This window comes from Barbatula barbatula (assembly GCF_947034865.1).
Source record: "Barbatula barbatula genome assembly, chromosome: 15".
In the NCBI taxonomy this organism is placed as follows: domain Eukaryota; kingdom Metazoa; phylum Chordata; class Actinopteri; order Cypriniformes; family Nemacheilidae; genus Barbatula; species Barbatula barbatula.
The window spans coordinates 508,249-529,521 of NC_136778.1; the positions used below are offsets into that span (position 1 = coordinate 508,249).

At 39.1% G+C, this 21,273-nt stretch overlaps 2 protein-coding genes across 4 annotated transcripts; both read right to left on the reverse strand.

The window, feature by feature from the left end:
* Positions 1 to 255: 255 nt before the first annotated feature.
* Positions 256 to 14,489, reverse strand: ppp2r5cb (protein phosphatase 2, regulatory subunit B', gamma b). 3 transcript variants are annotated; one of them, XM_079474402.1, is made up of 17 exons: positions 14,320 to 14,426; positions 13,696 to 13,749; positions 12,204 to 12,366; positions 9,286 to 9,474; positions 7,730 to 7,929; positions 6,379 to 6,489; positions 5,928 to 6,020; positions 5,600 to 5,730; positions 5,447 to 5,506; positions 5,259 to 5,367; positions 5,123 to 5,176; positions 4,872 to 5,042; positions 4,668 to 4,795; positions 4,267 to 4,368; positions 4,108 to 4,180; positions 3,769 to 3,885; positions 256 to 3,140 (listed from the first exon to the last, which is right to left on the reverse strand). In XM_079474402.1, the coding sequence occupies exons 4-17, from the start codon at positions 9,377 to 9,379 to the stop codon at positions 3,009 to 3,011; spliced, it is 1,575 nt and encodes a 524-aa protein (XP_079330528.1). In that variant the 5' UTR covers positions 9,380 to 9,474; positions 12,204 to 12,366; positions 13,696 to 13,749; positions 14,320 to 14,426; the 3' UTR covers positions 256 to 3,008. The 3 variants fall into 3 exon arrangements, with proteins under 3 accessions (XP_079330528.1, XP_079330529.1, XP_079330527.1); XM_079474403.1 differs by having other exon boundaries at positions 9,286 to 9,477; XM_079474401.1 differs by lacking the exon at positions 9,286 to 9,474 and having other exon boundaries at positions 14,320 to 14,489.
* A 476-nt stretch (positions 14,490 to 14,965) lies between these two features.
* Positions 14,966 to 21,214, reverse strand: hsp90aa1.2 (heat shock protein 90, alpha (cytosolic), class A member 1, tandem duplicate 2). The gene is made up of 11 exons (XM_079475645.1): positions 21,106 to 21,214; positions 18,700 to 18,849; positions 18,019 to 18,385; positions 17,799 to 17,932; positions 17,339 to 17,674; positions 17,005 to 17,170; positions 16,722 to 16,912; positions 16,457 to 16,604; positions 16,094 to 16,362; positions 15,686 to 16,019; positions 14,966 to 15,600 (listed from the first exon to the last, which is right to left on the reverse strand). The coding sequence occupies exons 2-11, from the start codon at positions 18,847 to 18,849 to the stop codon at positions 15,491 to 15,493; spliced, it is 2,205 nt and encodes a 734-aa protein (XP_079331771.1). The 5' UTR covers positions 21,106 to 21,214; the 3' UTR covers positions 14,966 to 15,490.
* Positions 21,215 to 21,273: the final 59 nt, after the last annotated feature.

Here is a 21,273-nt window from a genome sequence, read left to right on the forward strand (position 1 = left end):
GAATCGGATACTTGAAATAAAAATTCCTGATCTATCGATTCCTGTGTCATCGTTTCATGATGTAGTGAAACTGTGGTATTACAAATTGTAATAAACATGAAAGCAACACAACAGCAACCATCAGAACACACAACTGCTATATAACTGTTATAGGCTGATGATATACAAGACACTAACATCTGAACAGGAATTCATCTCAAGTCTTGTCAATCTAAATCATTGTATTTCATAAATTATATCAGACAGATTGTCTTTAGGAGCTTTTATTCCTAAATATTTCAGTTTGTGTGACTGTGACACAATCTGAGTTATAACATGAGTGAATCTGAACAAACCACTTGACAAACAATTCTGGAAGCGAGCATTGAACATCTCATCACAACTAATGCTGATAAATATCTGAAAAGAATCCAAAAGTAATTTGACTAAAGAAGCTCCACAGGTGACACACTATAACAATACCAAGCATGCTTTTACTACCGTTAAAGTGAAGTATAGTATGTTTTGGTTTGGGATTGATCGCCGTTACTATCACTAAAAATATCATAGTAAACTATAATAGTTACCTCAGAAACCCACAAGCTCCCTGTGTAGTGTTCACTGATCCCTATAGCCTCCACACTTCAGGGAATATAAGCAGAAGTTCTTCACGTCTGTATTTAACATGCATTGTGTGATAAAGCTCTTTTCAGAGCTCTATTTAACTATTTAAAACACTATTTGTGGACAACTGTCGAAAATGCTGATGAGCACAGAGACCTCTGGGTAAATTTCTCTCTCCTGTGACGCGATGAATCGAAGAAAAAAATGTATAATTCGATTATTTTCTACCTTTCCAAAAATCTGGCGTCTCAACTCGAATTTCTTATTAATTCTTCCACATTTTATAATAATAGATAACTCGTGAAAACGGAATAAACTGCGAGTAGGAATTAAAAATAAATGGCGTAGAAATGAACAGAAATGTTCTCTTGCTATTGAATCCGTTTCTTGAAGTTTCACCCCGATATGATTTTTAAATAGATCTGAGCTCTCATTGACTTTTTAAAACAAGATTGTAGTTTTTAACATATATAGCACAATCTTCACACGTGAATACCTTCAGATCAAAATATTTTTAATCTCAAACATTTCTGTCATGTGACCCCTGACCTCTAAGTGTCAATGTTATTGTGAGATCAAACACTATAAACCTGTCAAATGTAGCTGGATACAAACCGTCAGTTTCCTTTAAACTAGTTAAAATATTAAATGTAATTAGATTTTAATGGAATAGTCATCATGTGTATAATTCTAGCACTTCGTTTAAAACGATCTTCTGTGTGTAAATACCTACTGAATAGACCGTACTGTAAAAGTTAATAGACGATTATTGCTTGGAGAACACGAACACATTCACAACACAGAATGCAAGGACTACCTTCCTTTAAGATGAAAATATAAAACACGTTTTCTTTATTTCTTGTATAGACATATACCACTTGAGACTGAATAAAGCACATGAAGGCTAATGTATGATGATCTCTTCAGACAGCTGAACGCATTCAGAATGCAGAGACTGAATTATAAAGATTAAAAACACTTCAGAAAGTACATCCTAAACGCAGTTTCTAACGCAGTTACACGAGTCTGTCTGCAAGTGGCTAATAGCGGTTTTCATCTGTACACCAGAACATTTGTACAAAATAAAGAGATCTACCATTCAAGAACAAATGAATCATTACAGTACATCATATGTACAATATCAGATGGAGAGGGCCGGGTCATACCAAAGGACACTTTGCATTTTATTCTTATTATCTCACGAACTGAAAACAACGGAAAGTGAAATTCACCACGATAAAAGTCTCCAGCTTGAAGAAAGGATTCTATTGACACTGGCGTTGCCTATCCTGGAAGAAAAATAAGATTTTCGGCTATGTCTTTAGATCTTAGCACTGCAGAAACTCAAATGAAAAATGGTGGGGATAGAGAAAAGGAATGCAGTATCTAGATCTAGTTCATTTGCACATTCGTATCAAACACCAACAAGCTTCTGTGGGCCGATGACAGAAAGCAAAATCCTGCGAGCGACTTTAAAACAGGTCACAGACACAAGAGAGAAGTGCTGCGCTTTAGTTCAAACCAGGCCAAACTCGTTGGAAGTTCAAACAACGGTTCAGAGGGAATCGTCACTACAAAAACACAACGAAAGACGTTCAAGTTTGTGAGGAAAGTTTGCTTGGGTCCCACAATTCCTGTTCGTTCTGACGTCATTCTCAAGTGAAAGGAAACATGGGTCTGGGAACATACGGTACAAAACACACGTGAAAGCCTGTTTTGACAAAAGTCCTCTGTTAGAAAAGGCACTATGCAAAGAAAGGCTCGGTGGAATAAAGCACATGACACCTGATCAAGAAAGCGTTCAATATTGCCTGTTAAAAGAGTCGGGAGAAACTAAATCAATCGTAAAATAAACCATGAGGCAGTTTACCATTGTTTGAACAACCAAGAAAATCTCCCTGGACCAACTTATTGCCAACTTTAAAAATATTACTTAAATATGATGGAAGGATATTCGCACCGGTGAGTTCTCTTCTGACAACTCGGCATGTGTGAAATTCTAATACAGTGGGTTTTTGTCTTCAAACAGAAAGATTGGCATGAAAGTTCCAGCAGCCGGAGTGAAAAACACACGAGAGCGGCTGCCTCCCGACAAACCTGAGATTCGTTCGCTCGCTCCGAACACAGCCGACATACACACTTCCAGTGCTCTTGAGTCAAAATAGACCTTGCCACCCGTCTGTATCTCAACACGGCGGCATGAAAAGAGGCACGTGACACGTTTAAAAGACAGAAAAACAAAGAAACGGGAGAGAAAAGCGGAGGGATGACTGGGCCGGCTGCAGGAGGGGCACTGGTGCGCTGGTTTCTGGAGGGCATGTTTGTGTCTCTGTCGTCAGCGCTCTTCCGGACCGGCCTGTGTGCGGCAGGGTGACATTGGACTGGTTTTGGGCATCTGTGGTGCTTTAGTGGCCTTCCTGGGCGATCATGTCCTCTGCGCGCCGATGCGTCTCCAGCGCCGTCACTGTCGACATGTCCTGAGGAAGCTCGGACTTACGTCTCATCAGGGGCCGCTCCTTCCGCTGTTCTCTGTGGATCTACACAACATCATATTCAGAAGGAAACTCTGTTGTAATACAATGAATAAAAATGCTTTAGAAGAGATCAAGTGTCTGTCTCGTTAAAATCAGTGTTCATGTAAATGTTCGAATAGACGTCAGACAACAAAGAGCTCTGTGATTGGTTACAAAACTGAATCAGAGTTATTTTGGTTTACTAAAATGGAGACTTTGAAAGTTTCTTCTTAATGAAATCATATAAAATATTGTCCTAAAAATGATGGAAAAACCCAAAATAAAACATTTAAGGTCGCCAAAAAAATGAACGGAATAAACTAATCCAAAATAGCAACAATAAAAATAATCGAATGAGAAAAGCACATAACAGAATTGTTAAAAAAATTGAAAAATGAACATTTAACGTATAACATTTATTAAATTAAAGCTAATTTAAAATATTAATAAAACTACAATCAAAACTATAATAAATCAACAAACAAGGGAAAAATACTTTAAACAAGAAGTCTCATAAAACATAAAAAATATTTTCCGTTAGAATCAATCAATCAAACACAACAAGACCAAAAACGTGTATTAAAGTCTACCCGGCTCATTTAGATTTAAGACAGGAAGTCATTGAGCTCTGTGTGTTTTGTGTGATCATTACCTGAATGGCCTCTTCCTCCACAGTCTTCTTCAGCATCATGACATCATCGATCATCGGTCCGTCCGTCTCCATGTCCATGGGACTGCTGAAGCTGGCCGAGTCGATGTACATGATGAACTAAAGCATAGAACACCACTCTTAACCTCTCACATCACCACCGTCTTTAACAATTATAATGATTTTTCATGTTTGCATGAACATTGGCTTAATGACAGGTAGTTGTCGGGCCTTGGTTGCTATGGTGATCTGGTCAGTTGCTCATTTATGTTTGTGTGTTATTTCAATAAGTGTGCTGATGATTCAAGTGATTCAGATTTAGATATTTCTTGTCGTCGTCACCTGTGGGTTTGATTTGGCGAGGTTCTCGATCTTGATCCACGCCTCCTCACGCTCCTTCCACTTGGCTTTCTCTCTAGCGGTCAAACAAACAGAGGAAGTATTGCGTCATACACTGGACAACATCAGTGGCATCAGGACCGTCGGTGAGAGGCGTCTTACTTGTTTTTCTCAGCTCTGAACTGCTGAGTACAATCATCAAATAACTTCTGATTCATCTCCATGAACAGCTTCAGAGCGTTATAGATCAGACCGTGAATCGTCCTGAGAACAAGTGAACGGTAAAGATGAAATCATGTGAATATCACAAAACAACGATGTTCTTGATCTTCTCAAATTAAAAACAATAGTTGTTCATGACATTTTTGGCATTGAACTTTCTTAATGCAAAACCAAAGTAGGTCCGTAAAAAAGACCAATTATTTACTCTTTAACATTTGTTAATAATGGGTTAGGGTTTTTTTTCTAATGCATGAACTCTTGTCGTAAAGTGGAAATGTTCATCCGAATAACTTGAGCAATATAATACTGGTTAGTTGGTTAGAAAAGAGCGAGACTCTCACTTGTTCCAGTGGGTTTTGGAGTTTCGGTACAGCGATGGGAACATGATGGGCAGGATTCTGGCAGCGTTGTCACTTATTAAACTCATGATGTATTCATTATTCCAGTAATACAGCGCTCGCTCGGCCACCTGAACACAACGCAGGTTACAACAAACGTCACAGGTGTCTCGAAATCATACGATATACCCATGGAGATGAGCCGACCTGGAAATGAGGACTGGAGACACATTTGGCCAGCTGTCTGAAGAGTGGCTCCATCACTTTCACAAACTCAGACGGCTCGATGACGTCCAGGATCTCCTCCAGCTCGTTCAGAAACATCACTTCCTTTGGACTGTGAGTCTTGGGCCAGTACTTCAGAAGAGCCATGACCACCTGAGGAAAACATCAAATCATCGGTACGGATCTTTAAAAAGAAAATGATGTGTGTGAACAGCAGACGGTGCTGGACTCACGGGTTCAGTCAGTGTGCTGTCTTTCTCCAGAAACTGAACCACGCAGTACGCCAGCTGTAGAGAAGCACACACACACACATCATCAACACAGACAAACACACACTGAAGATCATCAATCATTAAACGGAGGTCGTACCTGCGGGTGATACACGCTGAGAGACTTCACTTTATGTAAAGGCAACAGAACCTTTAAGAGAAAGATCTTGTGCTCTTCTTTCAGAGGTAAAGCGAAGCCGTTAATGATGCTGACGGGACAGAAAGAGACGTGAATCACTCCATACGACATCAACGAGTTAACAGAGAAGTCATAAAGACGACTGATACCTTCCTAATATCTCCAGCAGTTCGGCGATTCCGTTATGATGCTCCGTTTCATAGATGAACCTGAGTAAAGATTAAAATCACAAACGTCATCTCTCTTCTGCCGGTGTAATAAAGACAATAACCGCGTGTGCGATGTGTTCATGCGAGTCTCACCTATAGAAAATGTGATTAATCTGTTTTCTGACGTAAGCTCGGAGGCCCAGGAACTTCCCGTAGATGCGGTGTAGAGTGGTCTTCAAAAAATCCCGTTCTCTAGGATCTTCGCTGTCGAACAGGTCCAGGAGCTGAAAATAAATCACAAATAATACTCAACACCACCCTTCTAAACATACAAAGTGAGGCGGATGGATATTTATTTCTGTTTACAATGAAATGGACGCTCAATGAAACCGGGAAATTCCTAGAGTCCTGTGCAAATGTCTTCAGGAAACATGATATAAATGAATCGAAAAACAAATGCGAAGAAATCCAATTGACGTACCTGTAAGACGAACTTCTGGTCGATATATTTCTTGGCTATGTTTGGCTGAAAGTCTGGAGACTCTAAAAAGCGCAGGATGAACTCATAAACAAGCTGCGGAGAGAAAAACAAATGCTGTTAGAGAGACATTTACATCCTACAGTTCACTGAACATCTCCAGGAACATTCAAGTAACAATGTTTTTTTGTGTGTTGTGACATGTACATGGTTAGTTTATTTTTTTATTTATGGTTTCATTCTTAATTCCATTCCAGCATCTACGGCTTCATTCATGTGTACATGGGTAGTTGACAAATAAATGTGTAATATGGTGTGACAGCAATGAAGATAAATCTCTCTTATGCCATTTCATAATATGAATATTTACAAAATATATTAATCCTCAAAAAGATGAGGATTAAACACGCGTCTTCATTGTTGTGATGTGTTTGATGTACGTATGAAGATTGACCTGCAGGTGTGGCCAGGCCGCTTCTAATGTGGGTTCATCCTCCTCTGGGTCAAACTCCGCTCCGGTCGGGTTAGAGGACGGTGGTAACGTCCTGAACATGTTGACTGAAAACTAAACCAAACCACACCAAACGTTAACAGTGCTACTGAATCACAGATCAGAAATAAACAAATATTTACATAATAATAATCATCAAGGACACAAATGTTCAGTTTGTTCTTTTACATTTTTCATCGGACGCGAGCCGGGACTGCAGTTAACTTCTCGTCTGTGTTTGGCTAGTGTCTAATAATATAACTGTTTATATTATACTTCATTTATGTTCATATTGTATAATAATTGTATTAAATAAATAGCATTTTATTAAATTAACAGTGTGTTGAATGGGTCCTGCTGTTTGGACGCATTTAAAGAAACCGTATGGTACATTGACATCTTTGATGTTCCTGGCTTTAATCATCAAAGTGTGCGTGTGTTCTTGAGGGGATGAGATGGAGAATACATTAACATGCTTATTTCCACATCGAGGAGAACGAGTCCATTTGAACTTGGCTGGGCTTCGCTTCTGTTTAACATGAGGAACGGACACTAATAAATATCAAAGAGAAGTCATTCAGTGCTAAAATAACCCCAGCTGGCACGACAACACGAGAAAATAACAGATGATACACGAGCAGATCTGCCTCAGACAGGAAACACATGAGGACCTTTCAAATCTTCTGGACATCTTTAAGGTAAAACAAGTGAATGCAAATAGTTGATGACATTAAATCCCCTTCACAACACTGCCAGCTTACATTTGAATAGAAATAAAATCAACTTAGTTTGTTCATAGTTTGAGTTGACACGATGAGACTGAGGCCAGATGACTGCAGTGAGTTTGTCTTTGTTTTAATGATTTTGTGTTTCATAACAATAAACCACAAACTAAGCATTCCTTAAAATTCAAAGAGCTTTCATTTATTTGAGTTTTATTCGTTCTGTAAATGAACGTTCTATGTTTAATGTTTACATTTGTTTTGTTGTTGTCATTAGTTTTGTTCAAAAACAGGGAAAGATCTAAAACATAACTTCCTGTTTCTCTCTGAACCCTTGGGCTCAAACTCGGCTTCAGTCATAATGATTCTGATTGGCCGGATGGTTGCGAGCGGGGAGTGTGTTCACGCATGATAGATTTGGTTCCATTAAACCGAACTCTTGTGCATGTCTGAACGCTGGTGAGCAAAACACAAGTGCGGCTAAATGTACATCAAACATTTGCCAACAAAAAAATGTTTTTTTCTGATCTTTGTGCATATGGCAAGAGTTTTGACTCATTTCAACTATTTGATTTTTAGATTAGTGCGCTCACCATGTGTACGACCTCAGGGTAGATGGGTTCTGTTATGACATTCCTGTTATGAGTGATGTACTCCACCATCTCGCTGAGAGCCGCCCGCTTCACCTCCTTCCATTTCAGGTCGCTCAGGGGGTCGGAGACGAAGTCAAAGAGCACACAACACTGACGCAGTTTCTGCACAAATAACTTCTCCTGCTCGCCGGGAGGGACATCTAGAAGAGACAAAATCACAAACACATCATCAACAAGAAAACTCTTTATATCCTCACAAGTTCTTGAGGATCTGCTTTACGAAATGCTCAAGTGGGCCGAAGACGAACGTGACGGTTTAAGCATGAAAACAATAAGTGTAATACTGCTTTAAATTGTTGTTTTTCATTGCATTGCATTTTTATTTTTGTTTTTGTGAGCAAAAAATACGTATTATACATTTCTCCCTGATTTACAGAAGAGGCCGCGAAAATGTCATTCAGTGTAACAGTCTTGTCAGTCATATTTACAACAAAAATCTTTATACGACATACACAAATACTAATTAGTTGTCATTTTTTTATTTTATTTTTCCTTGCCACTATCCCATAAGTTTTGCCCATTTGTCACCAACACTTTTTAACTCATTTAAAGCACAGTGAAATGAAATATGCTCCCTTATTCCTGGACATGTCATTCTCCAAAAACTTGTTGAAACCATAAAGTATTTGCATAGTTTCCTTACATTAAATGTGCTTTCTAAACTGATGATTTTTCTTGAGTAATTGATTATTAGCGGTCATGTTTCTGTGTGCTTCACATGATGTACAATCATTTGTTTGTTTACAGACACTTGTTTTGTGTTATTCTGTAGTTGCATTACTTCTTCTTCAATAGACATGACAGTGAGAAAACAAACGTGTGCTTTGTCTTCATGAACAAAGCATGTGAGCCTGCATTAGGAACTCTTGTCATCACGCATCTCAACACGGGACACACATGTGTGTGAGCTCCAGCCGTGAAGGTCAACAATTATTAACTGAAAATAAACAACTAGAACAACAGTAAAACAAAACATAAATGATAAAAACGAACACAAAATAGCTTAAAAGACACCAAACTTTCCTACAAGAAGAACTGTGATGCATGTTTACACATCATGCGTGTCACACTCACGCTACAAGCCCGTACAATGATGATGACAATCGCTCGTGTGTCCGGGCAGATCAAACTGCATGCTGCAAACTCTGCAACGCACGCATGCATGTGCTTTTCCTGACTCCGTGACCTCACTTCCTGTGACATCGATGGTGTTGTTTGTGTAGGGGGATGGGAGGCAGTTAAAAAGACCAGCGCACTGTAAACACAGCTCTCCACATTCACCCGGGAGACACACAGCCAGCGGACCGTCTACCAAAACACCACCACGCAAATCACAGCCACACCGACTCCACCAAAACATACTGCAGAAACACCGCAGCTGTGCAGCTTGAACGCTTTCTGTAGATCAAACGCTTTAAAAGCGTCTTCACAACATCTGACACAAATCATTGCATGGCAACCCTGCGCACCGTTCCGATCGCAGACACACATCTCACCTCTAAAGTGCATCAGGGCCACGGGTTGAAAGGGCCCGTTCGGCCCCGGAGCGTCCAGAACCATCTCAGCCTCCTCTTTAGAGCATGTCAACATCTACAGGTCCGAACGCCGGCGAGACGGCAGCCGGTTAAGTTGAGCTGTTAGCCTCCATTTTAGCACAAACACAAGCAGCAGAAAATGAAGCTCCGCTGCTGGAGGGAAGCAGATAGTCAGTGATGTCACCCAACCAGGGGCAAGAGCCATTGGCTGAACGGAGTCACATGATCTTAACCGGCAGAGGGCCGTCTGAGGACGCTGCGGATTGGCTGGTGGGGATGAAAGAGGGCGGACTTTTAAAACGTGATTGGTGCTCGGTTTGCAGAGCAGATCACATGCAGATGACAGAAGAGATTTCACACTGTCATCCTCTCAATGTTTAATAGATAAGATATCATCTTTAATAATCAAACATCATCATCTGTGCGCTGTTAAATGTCTAACGCTTGTAGAAAAGGGTTTTAAACATGCAATAAACAAAAGATTTGTGAAAAACTCAAATGACACAAATCTCATATTATGTAATTGTGTGTTTAAAAGTCTTTAATATTTATATCATTAAAGAAAATTGCGACACTTGGTTAATGCAGTCAGTGTATGTAAAGTGTATGTCATGTATTTAGAAATGTATTCAATTATATTCTGATCTGAGCTGCATCAACCAATAACTTTACAAGCAAACACTCATTTGCAATATTTACTTGAGGATTCTCTTAAATATTATATTAGATATTAAGTTTTGTTTACTAAAAAAGTTCATGCAATAAACAAGAAAAATGATCTGCCAAGAAAATTCAACTTCATTTAAAGGGAAAGTGTGTTTTTATTCTGTTTTAAATATAAACTCGTTTCATTTTGATCTATTCCATGTTGTTTGGCTTCTCAAGAAAATGTATTTTACTTTAACAATGTTTCTATATTTGTACTGGTAACCAAGACTGAGTAAGAAAATCGTTTTGTTGCGGTGTACAGTTTCTCCAAAACACGACATCTCGGCTTTACCCACGCTCCAAATAAAATCACAGAACCGCTGATGGTAAAGAAAGTCAGAAATATGATGACATATCATAAGTTCAGAATATCTTCTTGAAGTGAACCGCAGTCAAATGCTGACAGGAAACCACATTTCAACAGCAGATGTGCAGCTGAACGCAGAGGAAACAGATCGACTGCATCTCATGCCCTTTACATGTATAATATCATCCACAGATCAAAGCATCATCAGTAAAACATGCATGATTTACAGGGACACATCAGTTCAAAATGGCTAAACGAAGCTCCTAACTTGGCCATTAAGAAGAGAAACCCTTAAAAAGAATCGGTGTGTCAGTCCTAATTTTAGGTTTACTGCATTTCAGCGTTTTAGCTGTAAAACTAGCTACTAAACTCGTAAGACATTAGGAGTAGTGAAGAGGACTCCTAAAGGGGTTTACATTTCACCTCTAAAACCAAGCCGCGTCACGTTCTGTATTCAAATGACCCGTGGCATAGTTGAACTATTTTTTGCTCTATGTGTCACGCATCGCTCCCAAATTGCATTGCGTCTGCCGTGTGTCTACATTTAAAATAACGAACTTGTGTGCGGAAAAGACGCGAAATGTGAATCGCCCCTTAGTCACTCAACACACAACAATCCTGTAACACCGGCAGTCTACTTTGAAACGTAAACATTTTAGAAAGATTTCATGACAATGAGCTTTACTACTAAGACTTACTGTTTATGAGATGCAAACAGGCAAAATGCTTCCGATTAGCTGAACATATACTTTATACATAATTTATATGAAAATATAGTTTATCTGCAAAAGATAACATCATGCGTTTATTGTGTTCTATTGTATTTGTTAGCTGAATTGTTACTTAATAAAAAACGTTTAAAAAAACAGTTTGATTGATGTTATTTACAATGCACAGTAAAAAAAAACATGAACGTTGAAAATGAATAAACTGAGTTATTTGTTTTTGTAAATGAACCTCGTTTAATTCGAAATTTAGTGTATATTTTATAATCTTAATTTGATATGGCAACCATTATATTTTAACATAATTTATTTGAATACGAGTAAATTTATATTTTAAGATCTTAATTTAAATCTCTCAGTCTATATTTCGATGAATAAATGACAGGGATCCCTCCCCTATCTGCCAATCACTGTGGTCATACACAGTAAGCTTGCTGACATCCTCCATAGCAATGAGGTCTTCTCAAAGCTTAAGATTTATTTCTGCTCCTTCGTAAAAGTGGATTTGTGAATATGTTGGAAACTCTTAACGCAAAACTTTTACTGCTATTAAGAGCTCTTAGGGGTAAGATCAAATGTTTTGTGAATACGGGCCCAGAACACAAAAGATGATATGTTGATAAGTAAACAACACTGAACATTGTGTGAACACAAAACCACTGACGCATTTCTCAAAACATCTTCTGTCGTGTTTCACATGAGAGAGAATAAATGATGAGAGTTTTGTATTTTTGGGTGAACTGTCTCTTTAAGTCATGTGACTACAACGTAACATACTTCAGCGTACAGGACGTCTGTCGCTGCAAACTGTTTATCCCTCAATGTGTTTGATTTGTAACCGTAGACAGGACCTCGAGAACACTTCACTGCTAATCCTATATGTAAACATAGTTTTGAGAAGGACACCACAACATGATAAAAGTGAATCGAGTGAATGTAAACATTACACATACTATATATACAAGAATGTGTGCCTATACTCTTAATACTTTAAAATGTATGTAAATGTGAAATAGCATGTTTGCATTATGCAACAATAAACTGACATCTCATCAGAGACTAAAGGTACAGGCTGAATATTGTGTTCTGTCACGATACAGACACTAAATGTCTCTTGAATGTTGTTTTGTGAGTCTCACCTTTGAACGCAGGCAGTTTCTGGAGTTCTCGATTATTGCTCAGACTGAATGTGGAAGAGCTCTGTCTCTTGTCTTTTTTAACGCTGCTTTGAGATGAAGACTGTTTGCCCTTCAGCAGTTGTGTGGTGGGTGGAACGCTGTTACTGCCCTTCTTATTCGCACCCTGATGAAAAAACACAAGTGTTCAGAGAGTGAGTTGTGTATTCCGCTTCAAAACAACGATCAGATAAACATCAAGACAAATCAACATTATCAAAGCAGAAACTATCTTTCACTAAACACCCTTCACAACATGTCAAAACCATTTGCTCTTACTTGTGTTCCCGTCAAACACATGATCACATGTTATAGTGGATAATTATCTTCGTGGCATAATTAAAGTAAAACATCAAACAATCATTTAAAAAAAATCTGATTATTCCAATTTTTAAGCAGTGAATTCTAATCATTTTACGAAATGACAAATATAATGTGAAAAGTTGCGATTATTCGCATCCAGAATAAAAGTTTGTGTTTAGACAATATATATGGCTGTGTGTGCATAATAATTTGATTTATATTTATGATTTATATCCTATGGTAATATTAATCCTATTATCTACCTTTTAACAACTTTTTGTTTATTTTATTTTCATTTAGCCTAGTTGTGCAATCCCTGTCAAGCTTGTAGAGATAAGGCAGTTTTTGCCAGAGGAGAACTGGTTCTCCTGGTTGGGTCTGGGTTCCTCGCCTCCGTTTGCTTGACCGGGGGAGCTGCTGACATCACCTTAAGAATTTAAAGTTTTCCTATTTATTATGTATTGATATAACTTAACAATGTAACATTCTGCTTAATTTATTTATTATTACATATAGGACTTCATAGTCTGTGTAATATCTGATCTGAGATTCTCTCTTTTTTCTTAAATGTGTGCATCCATGCGATGACCACACTGTGTGTGTATGTTAGTGGGGACCTAAACCTGAATGTACACCAGCTCAAGGGGACTCGTGTCACTGTGGGGACCGAAACTGAGGCTTATAAATGGTACAGAACGTTCAAAGTATACAACTCGTGTCTGTATTCTGTGTGCTTTTGCTTTTTCTGTTTTAACGTGTATAATTTTTATGTTTTGCTTATAGTTAAAATGTTTCATATACATCTGCTTTGTAACAATGAAAATGGTAAAAGCGCTTTTTAAATAAAGTTGACATGACATTTTCTCAATGCATTTGACAGCTCTAGTTTGGGGGCACATTGTTTGTTGAATAAAGCATTAAAATATTGTTGGTCTGTTGTGTGTTTGCTCTTTTGTGAACCTATAACAATTATTCTACAAAGTAAAGATGCATTTCTCCCCATAAACATCTGAAGCCTGACCTCACTCAACTCAAATACACAAAACTACAGATCGAGAAATGAACATATCAATGAGATGTGTGAAGAAAGAAAACAAATGAAATCAAATAGATGTCAAGATAAGCGAATAAAGTGGTGAATGACGTCAATCACCTCATGATCTGAACTCTCTTGTCCTTTAGACACTTTTGCGGACTTCTGTGACTCCTGCGAAACATAATAAACATTATAAAAACAACTTCACGTCATGTTTTCTTTTACAAAGTCAAATGTAGAATTGTTTTCTTTAAGAGAGCAGGTCACAGGTCACACGCTAGCGTTAGCAGAACGGCTAATCTACGTTACACCAAACCTGAACTGACACAACAAACTCGTTAATATTACATTTCATTTCTTAACAAAATCGTCTTTGTTTGCGCAATTTAAATGTTTAAAGTAATCTACAAACGATTAGTTACACGTTTGCTAGCCGGCTAACGCTAGCGTCGCTAACAAAGCTGAAGCTAATAACAAAGACAAACATTTTAAGTCACTGTATTGAAGTCAACAGTCGTTAAAGCGCTCAGTTTAACATCTCTGCGCGTTTATAAGATGATGTTCGTTTAAACAGATATAAAACACACAGCGGGTTTAAACCGGGGTTAGCGTGTGCATGCTAACGTTAACTGTCTCGAGCTGAGAGTTACACACCGTCACTTTAATGCGAATATAAATCCGCGCGTTTCACTTTTCTCGACTTTTCTAAGAACAAACAAATCCAGCGTTGTTTTTCCTCACCTTGTCTTTTTTGGTTTTATTCGGCATGGCATTCGTGTGTGTGTGTGTGTGTGTGTGTGTGTGTGTTATCAGCGGCTCCTGTCACATAAACACATTCATCTCACAGTAATGTAGAGACACGAGTCTGTGCTATAAGTTCGGTGTGTATCACTGCCAGACACTTTCATTTCAGTTTCCAGCTCATAATAATAATAATAATATAGAGCCGTTAAAGCAATAAATGAAATAACATACAGCAGAGATTCATTTCAATGTTCTTTTTCGCATTTATGTAACGTGTGTTTGTGTTTACATTACTGTGTGTTTGTTTGATCAAGCGCTGTAATGTGTTTTGGGTCATTTTACATTTATGCATTTGGCAGACGCTTTTATCCAAAGAGACTTACATTGCATTATTCTATACATTTATACACAGTTATCTGCAATCCCCTGGATCCAACACACACTGCTCTTAACACTGAGATACAGGAAAGCACCTGAAAAGAATCTGGTGCCATCTGCTGGATCACACAACAAAACTACAGTATCAAATATAAACTATTGTAAACTTTAGTATACTTTCTGAAACCTCGTATGTCCAAATTCACAGTTTTTCAGGAAATGGACAAACACTGTACTTTGTAAAATATCAGAAATATTGTGTTGTCAAAGTTGAGGAGCACTTTTTATTATTATTATTAGTTAGATATTTGCAGGACCCAGTGCCAAACATAAAGGGTGAGCATAAACATTTCTAGAGAGACACTGTAATGTGAACAGAAAGCAAATCAATCACACTGTCACTACAACGAGGTTTCTGGAGGATTATTTTGCTTTATTTCAACATGCCATTCATGTTCTGAGAAAGCAAAACGGAGACACTTTTAATTTGTATATTTATTCAGAGTCCCACAGTGAAAACATACAGTATCAGAATCCTACCTTTGAGTCTTCACTCAAATTAAACATTGGTATGTTCATAAATAGAAAAAAAGTGCAAAGAACTCAAAAAGGAATGCAAGATAAAAAGGGTAAGAGGGAATGAGGTGTGGCTGAAAGATATCTCAACATAAAGGAGTGCATATGAAATGTAGAACATAAGGAATATTCCTGAACACTTTAATTTAAACATAAATCTGAGTACTTTTTACAGAGCGACAAACGTAAACAAGCGAGCGTTAACGCTGCGTTCTCAGTCGACCTCCTCCATGCGAGATGTGTCCTCGTCTCCTTCTAATGGAGGCATGTCTTCAGTGGGAGCTGCACTGGGCTCTTCCGTGGGCAGATCATCCTCGTCGATACCTGCAATGATCAGAAATCCAATTCAAATTCACATTCTAGATTACATCAAGAGAAGAACACTTTGGAAACGGCTATTTTTACACACCTAAGCCGAGTTTGATCATCCTGTAGATGCGGTTTGAGTGCGTCTGAGGGTCATCCAACGTAAAGCCAGACGACAGTAGTGCCGTCTCGAACAGCAGGATCACCAGATCTTTCACAGACTTGTCGTTCTTGTCAGCCTCTGCTTTCTGTCTGAGGGTCTCGACGATGGGGTGGTCTGGATTAATCTCAAGGTGCTTCTTGGCGGCCATGTAGCCCATGGTGGAACTGTCTCTCAGAGCTTGAGCTTTCATGATTCTCTCCATGTTGGCTGTCCAGCCGTATGTGCTCGTGACGATGCAGCAGGGCGAGGACACCAGACGATTTGAGACGGTGACCTGTGACAGAGACAAGTCAGTTGGCAGTCTGATGGAGAGAAAACGCTGTTGTGTTTACTGAAACTGCTCTTTACCTTCTCGACCTTCTTCTCCAAGATGTCTTTCATGATCTTGCAGAGGTTTTCAAACGTGGCCTTTTTCTCCTCCTGCATCTTCTTCTCTTCTTCATCCTCGGGCAGCTCCAGACCCTCCTTGGTCACGGACACCAGATTCTTGCCATCGTACTCTTTCAGCTGCTGCACGCAGTACTCGTCGATGGGCTCGATCATGTAGATCACCTCCAGACCGGCTTTGCGCAGACGCTCCACGAACGCAGAGTTGGACACTTGATCTTTGGTCTCACCTGCAGGAGATTCATAACAACATCAGTTAGAAACTATTTTCATCTCATGTAACGGACATGTGCGTCTGAGCTTTGAGTTCACAGCAGTTATTACCGGTGATGTAGTAAATGTGCTTCTGCGTGTCCTTCATGCGGGTTACATAATCTTTGAGGGACACCATCTCGTCTCCGGAGGCAGATGTGTAATAACGAAGCAATTCAGACAATTTCTTCCTGTTCTGAGAGTCCTCGTGGATACCGAGCTACACAAAGAAAAGAAAATGTTGATTCCCACACAACACTACTTATGTTATTATCAGCAGATCAAGTCTAAACAGGATTTAAAGATAAATGTTACCAGTCTACATACAATAACCCACCTTCATGTTCTTGGAGAAGTGCTCGTAGAACTTCTTGTAGTTGTCTGTGTCCTCCGAGAGTTCGGTGAAGAGCTCGAGGCACTTCTTGACCAGGTTCTTGCGGATGACTTTTAGGATCTTGCTCTGTTGAAGCATCTCTCTGGAGATGTTCAGAGGAAGATCTTCAGAGTCCACGACGCCCTTGATGAAGTCTGATGAAGAAAGATCGAAACATGAAGACTGCTGCAAAATAAACAACCCTGAGGACACTTCGAATGTTACAGGACAACGCTGGTGCACTTACTGAGGTACTCAGGGATGAGCTCGTCGCAGTTGTCCATGATAAAGACTCTGCGCACGTACAGCTTGATGTTATTCTTCTTTTTCTTGTTCTCGAAGAGATCAAAAGGAGCTCTGCGAGGAACGAAGAGCAAAGCACGGAACTCCAGCTGACCTTCCACAGAGAAGTGCTGCAAGATCAATGAAAACAAAGTCAGGAACAATCGGGCCAACAGCGACACTACACAATCACACCTGGAATACAATACTACTGTACTGCGGTATACTCTTTAATCAAACTCTGCTTGTTCTCATTCAATAGATGGAGTTTGAGTTCCACAGTTTAGACAGACGCTCACCTTGACAGCCAGGTGATCTTCCCAGTCATTGGTCAGACTCTTGTAGAACTCGCCGTACTCCTCGTTGGTGATGTCATCTGGGTTGCGGGTCCACAGAGGTTTGGTCTTGTTGAGCTCTTCCTGGTCAATGTATTTCTCTTTGATCTTCTTCTTTTTCTTCTTCTTGTCAGAGCTCTTGTCATCGTGGTCCTCATCGTCCGAGCCTACGTCCTCGATCTCAGGCTTGTCCTCGTCTTTTTCTCCCTCCTCTTCCTCTGTCTCTTTTTCTTTCTCTTTCTCTTCCTCCTCCTCCTCAGCCTCATCGTCACTTATCTCCTTGTCACGCTCCTTCTCCACCTGAACAAGAAAGACAACGTGATCAGCCTTAATGCGATAGTTTGAATATATATATATATAAAAACACATTGTAATGAGCTGGTGTCAGCTATTTGTTGTTTACACAAACACAAGCATTACGTACAAAGAGCGTGATGGGGTAGCCAATGAACTGTGAGTGCTTCTTGACAATCTCCTTGACACGCTTCTCTTCAATGTACTCTCTCTGGTCATCCTTTAAATGTAGGATGACTTTTGTGCCACGGCCGATTGGATCAGCTAAAAGGAACCAAAACAATTTAATCATTTACCACATCTTAGCATCACAGATTCATGTCATGTGAAACGGTTTGTTTGTCACTTACAGTTGTCCACTTTAACTGTGAAGGAACCGCCCGCGGATGACTCCCACACATACTGCTCATCATCAATGTGTTTGGTGATCACGGTGACTTTCTCGGCCACCAGGTAAGCGGAATAGAAACCCACTCCGAACTGACCGATCATAGAGATGTCAGCTCCAGCCTGCAGGGCCTCCATGAAAGCCTTCGTGCCAGATTTAGCGATGGTGCCCAGGTTATTGATGAGGTCAGCTTTGGTCATACCGATGCCGGTGTCGGTGATCGTGAGCGTGCGATCCTCTTTGTTTGGAATGATTTCGATTTTGAGGTCTTTTCCTGTGTCAAGCTTGCTTGGGTCTGTAAGACTTTCATAGCGGATTTTGTCCAAAGCCTAAAAGGTAAAACATTTTCAGTTGACAATTACTTTGTATATAGAGTCATTCTGAATTAACTGTTGACGTTTCACTCATTAAGACTGCATTCAAATGCAGTGCAAATAGAACAATATAAACATGCATTATTCTTTGCCAATGTTTATCTGATCTCAGATCTGTGCGATTATATAAAAAGCCCAGAATTGAGATTATTTATTTACTCAGTCCATGGTATAATTATATAATAATTCTATTATCATGTATTAATGTATGAATTATTTTCAAAATCCACACATGATATTATTTCATCTTTCATGACACCATCACGTACATCTGAGGAGTTGGAGATGAGCTCTCGGAGGAAGATCTCTTTGTTGGAGTAGAAGGTGTTGATGATGAGAGACATCAGCTGAGCGATCTCAGCCTGGAAGGCGAAGGTCTCAGCTTCTTCCTCCATCGGCTGGTCGTGAGCTTCAGGCATCTGTCAAACAACATAATTTACATTTACATTTAGTCATTTAGCAGACGCTTTTATCCAAAGCGACTTACAGATGAGGAAACAATAAAACACTTGCAGATAATCCATCAATGAAACACTTGCAGAAACAAGGGATGCACCGAATATTCGGCCAAGTTAAACATTTAAGTTTGAATTTTATTTTATACCGTGCATTGTTGCAATGTGCTAAGTAAATATTTGCATAATTTGTAATTGATTTATTCTTTGAAACTTTAATATTAATTTATGCAATTGCTATGCCTTGATTTTAGTAAAGTTAGTACAAGGTAATAGCTTTAAATTCCATGGTACTAATAATTCGCATAATTTATTTCGGTTTTCGGCCTTGGTTTGCTCTTTTTCGGTTTTGGCCAAGAATTTTCATTTCGGTGCATCCCTAGCAGAAACCTAATGTCATGCGGTCATGAGGCTGATCTCTTGTCATATTAAAGGGGTCATAAAACGAATATTATCGTTTGTTTTAAATGTAATGCAATGTATACACGTATTTTCCACATACCGTGCATGTTTGTATATCCTCTTTTCTCCGCCTCTCTGAAAAGCCTACATGTTTTACAAAGCTCATGGCTCTGAAAAGCGAGGTGTGCTATGATTGGCCAGTTAACCAGTGCGTAGTGATTGGTCAAATACTGCCGGCGTGTGACGGAAATGTAACGCCTTTTACCATTTTTGGAACATCAGGTTCCACAGCAATTGTACTGACAGGTACTCCCACTTGACTTGCGTTTACATTTGGGCGGTCTTAGTCTAATCAAACCAGGAACTGACGTAGATTTGTGGGGGTGTGGCTACACGAGGCGTTTCAGGCAGGTCTGGGTGAGCATTCGCTTTTAGATAGAACGCATCTTCTGTTCAGACCTGGGCTGTGCGATATTGAGGAGAAATGCGATAGCATGCTAAATAATGCGATATGATATTTATTTTTCTAAAATCAATTTAAATTGTATTAAAGTATTTGAAATAAATTATATAACCAACATATATTTCACATTATTTAAGGGGGAAAAAAGCATCACTACAACTTCTGAAAGTGAACGGTCACGTTTTACTGTTGCATTAAACAAATCTGACATTTTGAAAACAAACAAGAAAAAAATATATTCGCAACATGCGTCAGAGCGCACGCACGCACGCACGCACAACCCCAATAACATCCGCGTGACAGATAGATGCTATACTGTCCGCATCGTCCTAAAACTTTGATCATACATCACTTTTCGAAGAATTAAATAGCTAATTCATCGCGATATGCATTTTGCGATATTATGATGTATTGCAAAGCCCTAGTTCAGACACTTTAATGTTTGCAATTTAACGTGTCTAATACACGCACGGGCAATTTATAACACGACAAAGACGCAGAAAAAAAACGTATTCGCGCCATATGACCCCTTTAAGCAGAATCACTTCAGACCACCTCACGTGCTCATTTCAGACTTCAACTCCAGAGCAAATAATCTGAGAAATGACATGAATCCAATTCTAGATGAACAATATGACTTTATTTCCACCAGAGTCCACAAAACATGTACATTATCGTTTAGGAACCGCGTGTACTAACTCAATTCACGCGCACGCGCGCCACCTGCTGGTCCAATCGAAATATTACGAGCTTCTAGAATCTACTAAATTCACATCATTCCACTTCTTGGCATAAAACGTTCAAGACAAGGATAAGACATTTAAATGCAATTAATATCGTTTATCGTATATATTTATATGCATTCCGCTAAATTCCTTATTGTCACGAAATAATAAATACTTAAGCATTAATCTCATCTATGCATCATTTACATGCACGTTTAAAATCTTCAAGTTCAACCTTCATTCACTTTGTCGTCATAAGCATCTATTTATAATAATGTTTTTGAAGGATGAACGTTTATTGAGCAGGAATCCCTGAACGGGATCGTTTAATCTGAGGAAATCCTCTCAGGTAACGTAACGGTAAAACTCATCCGTTCATTCCAGATTTTCGTGCACTTTACATTCACCTCATGTATTTAATTAACAATATTGACAGCTTTAATATAGAAACAGAAACTTCACATAGAAACATTTAAACTTTTAAAGGAATAAGCAAACGTCCCAGTGATCCCGATCGTGATGTGATTTACTCATATAATAAAACACGATAAAACGACGATTATCCTCTGAAATATACACGACACCTCTAACATGAATAGATAATGATGATTTATTATGATATAGTCTTACCTTGAGTGTTGTTGTTAGTAGATGAAAGCGCTACAGACGCGTATGGATTCAGTCTCTCACTATCACTGCGAGCCGTTACGGCGGTGATGCTTTATATACGTGCACGAGTAACGTTCGAGCACGCGCACCCCCGAAGTCTCTCGAATCTTCTCAACGCGCTCGTTCAGC

Excerpts from the sequence above, each read along its gene's own strand:
- ppp2r5cb (XM_079474401.1), bottom strand. The coding sequence starts at position 14,346 with ATGCCGAATAAAACCAAAAAAGACAAG. Across the intron at positions 5,043-5,122 it reads ACAGCACACTGACTGAACCC|GTGGTCATGGCTCTTCTGAA; the intron begins GTGAGTCCAGCA and ends TGTTTTCCTCAG. Across the intron at positions 4,181-4,266 it reads TTCAGAGCTGAGAAAAACAA|AGAGAAAGCCAAGTGGAAGG; the intron begins GTAAGACGCCTC and ends TTTGACCGCTAG.
- hsp90aa1.2 (XM_079475645.1), bottom strand. The coding sequence starts at position 18,849 with ATGCCTGAAGCTCACGACCAGCCGATGGAGGAAGAAGCTGAGACCTTC. Across the intron at positions 17,171-17,338 it reads AAGATCACCTGGCTGTCAAG|CACTTCTCTGTGGAAGGTCA; the intron begins GTGAGCGTCTGT and ends TTGATCTTGCAG. Across the intron at positions 16,605-16,721 it reads ACTTCTCCAAGAACATGAAG|CTCGGTATCCACGAGGACTC; the intron begins GTGGGTTATTGT and ends TTCTTTGTGTAG.